This window comes from Anarrhichthys ocellatus, unplaced genomic scaffold (assembly GCF_004355925.1).
Source record: "Anarrhichthys ocellatus isolate YVR2014 unplaced genomic scaffold, GSC_Weel_1.0 scaffold34, whole genome shotgun sequence".
Lineage (NCBI taxonomy): Eukaryota > Metazoa > Chordata > Actinopteri > Perciformes > Anarhichadidae > Anarrhichthys > Anarrhichthys ocellatus.
Genome location: NW_022280064.1, coordinates 4,667,589 through 4,669,007, shown reverse-complemented (window position 1 = coordinate 4,669,007; position 1,419 = coordinate 4,667,589). Strand labels below are relative to the sequence as shown.

General features: G+C 38.2%; 1 protein-coding gene across 1 annotated transcript in view; it reads left to right on the top strand.

The window, feature by feature from the left end:
- col12a1b (collagen, type XII, alpha 1b) overlaps positions 1-1,419 on the top strand; it is an 85,138-nt gene that overhangs the window by 6,277 nt on the left and 77,442 nt on the right. Inside the window, exon 4 of the mRNA XM_031865932.1 lies at positions 775-918. Within this exon, the coding sequence (XP_031721792.1) occupies positions 775-918 (144 nt within the window). The remainder of the gene's footprint in view (positions 1-774; positions 919-1,419) is intronic.

Here is a 1,419-nt window from a genome sequence, read left to right as displayed (position 1 = left end):
ATTTAATAACTTCCAGGTGTAACTTTCATGTAGATTAGCTAATTTAACAGATCGATGACAGAACCGATGTTAGTTTGCTTATTATTAAGTGCCGGGTAAACTTAACTGACAGAACTAACGTTAGCTTGCTAATGTAGGAGCTATTTCAACATTCCACATTTCAACACTTGATCAAAATGCTTAATAATAATCTAAATTTGGAAGACTTTAAGTTACATTTAACCACAATATACCTACAAGATAACATGCCTACAAAATGGTATGGCAGTAACATTAGACTAAATGATTTGAAGGGTTCATTAAGAGAAACATAGTCTTTGCCACAAAAGTAATTCAGTGTCATTATTTCTAATCGTCATTGTTTAGTACAAGTGAAGGCTTAAGTTGTTAATGTACTTAATTTGTAGAAACGTGTTGGATCTTGTCACACTGATAATCCTGTAAACCTGAGCAATAAGCCTCTGAAATATCTCCACCAGTATCAACCAATAATACATATATACCTGTTGTCCATTTCATGCCAAGACATTTTTGAGTTTGATTTAATGGAAGACTTTTGTATCTAAGGGTTAAAATAATGTGTTTTGATTCATAGTAATGCGGAAAGATTTCATTAAATTGAATCAAACTGTTTACACAGCTCCTCCAGTCCTCGGGTCAACAGTCGGAATCAGGTTTTTCTGAAGCCCTGTTTTGACTCTTTGGAGAAATGAAGTAATGCAATAGTTTCCTAATGGCTTCCCTGTGACTTTGTTTTTTTTTGCATTCTTGTAGATGAACCAGCAAAAGAATTTACTCTGCCTGCATCTGCGACTAAGACCTCTATCTCAGACCTGAGTCCAGATGTGGATTATGCCGTAACGATATCTGCGTACGCTGGATCGGAGGAGAGTCTGCCCGTCTCCGGCCAGCTCACACGTGAGTCAACGGGGCCTTCAGTGTGCATTCGTAAAGATTAGCACCAGACGTCCAACCAAATGCTTCGTGAAGTTTGTCTGCAGCTGGTCATTTTTGGCAGGAAGTCACCAAGCTGGCGACCTTCTTCACCAAACTGTCCGGTTAAAACAGAGACCAGAGTGTGCTTCTGTTATTCTGAATAATCAGTTTTTCGTTATTTTAGTTTGGTAGAGCTCTGGATAATAATGATGCTGTCAAATAAATGTAGTTAAGTCGAGGAAACACCACCATTCAGTAGCTCTTCTTCTTTTTCTATTGCTAGAATGGATTGTACTTTGTTAAAAAAGGAAATTTTAATATCTTCAATTCCATGACGGATGATGAAGATCATGTAAAAGCTCCAGAACAGCTACTCAATGGACCAGATGTTCTCAACTGATTTTCCTGAGGTCAAGAATGAACTTTGAACCACGATATGGTAGAGACCTGTCAATCACCGTGTAGCCCCGCCCTAAAGCATCC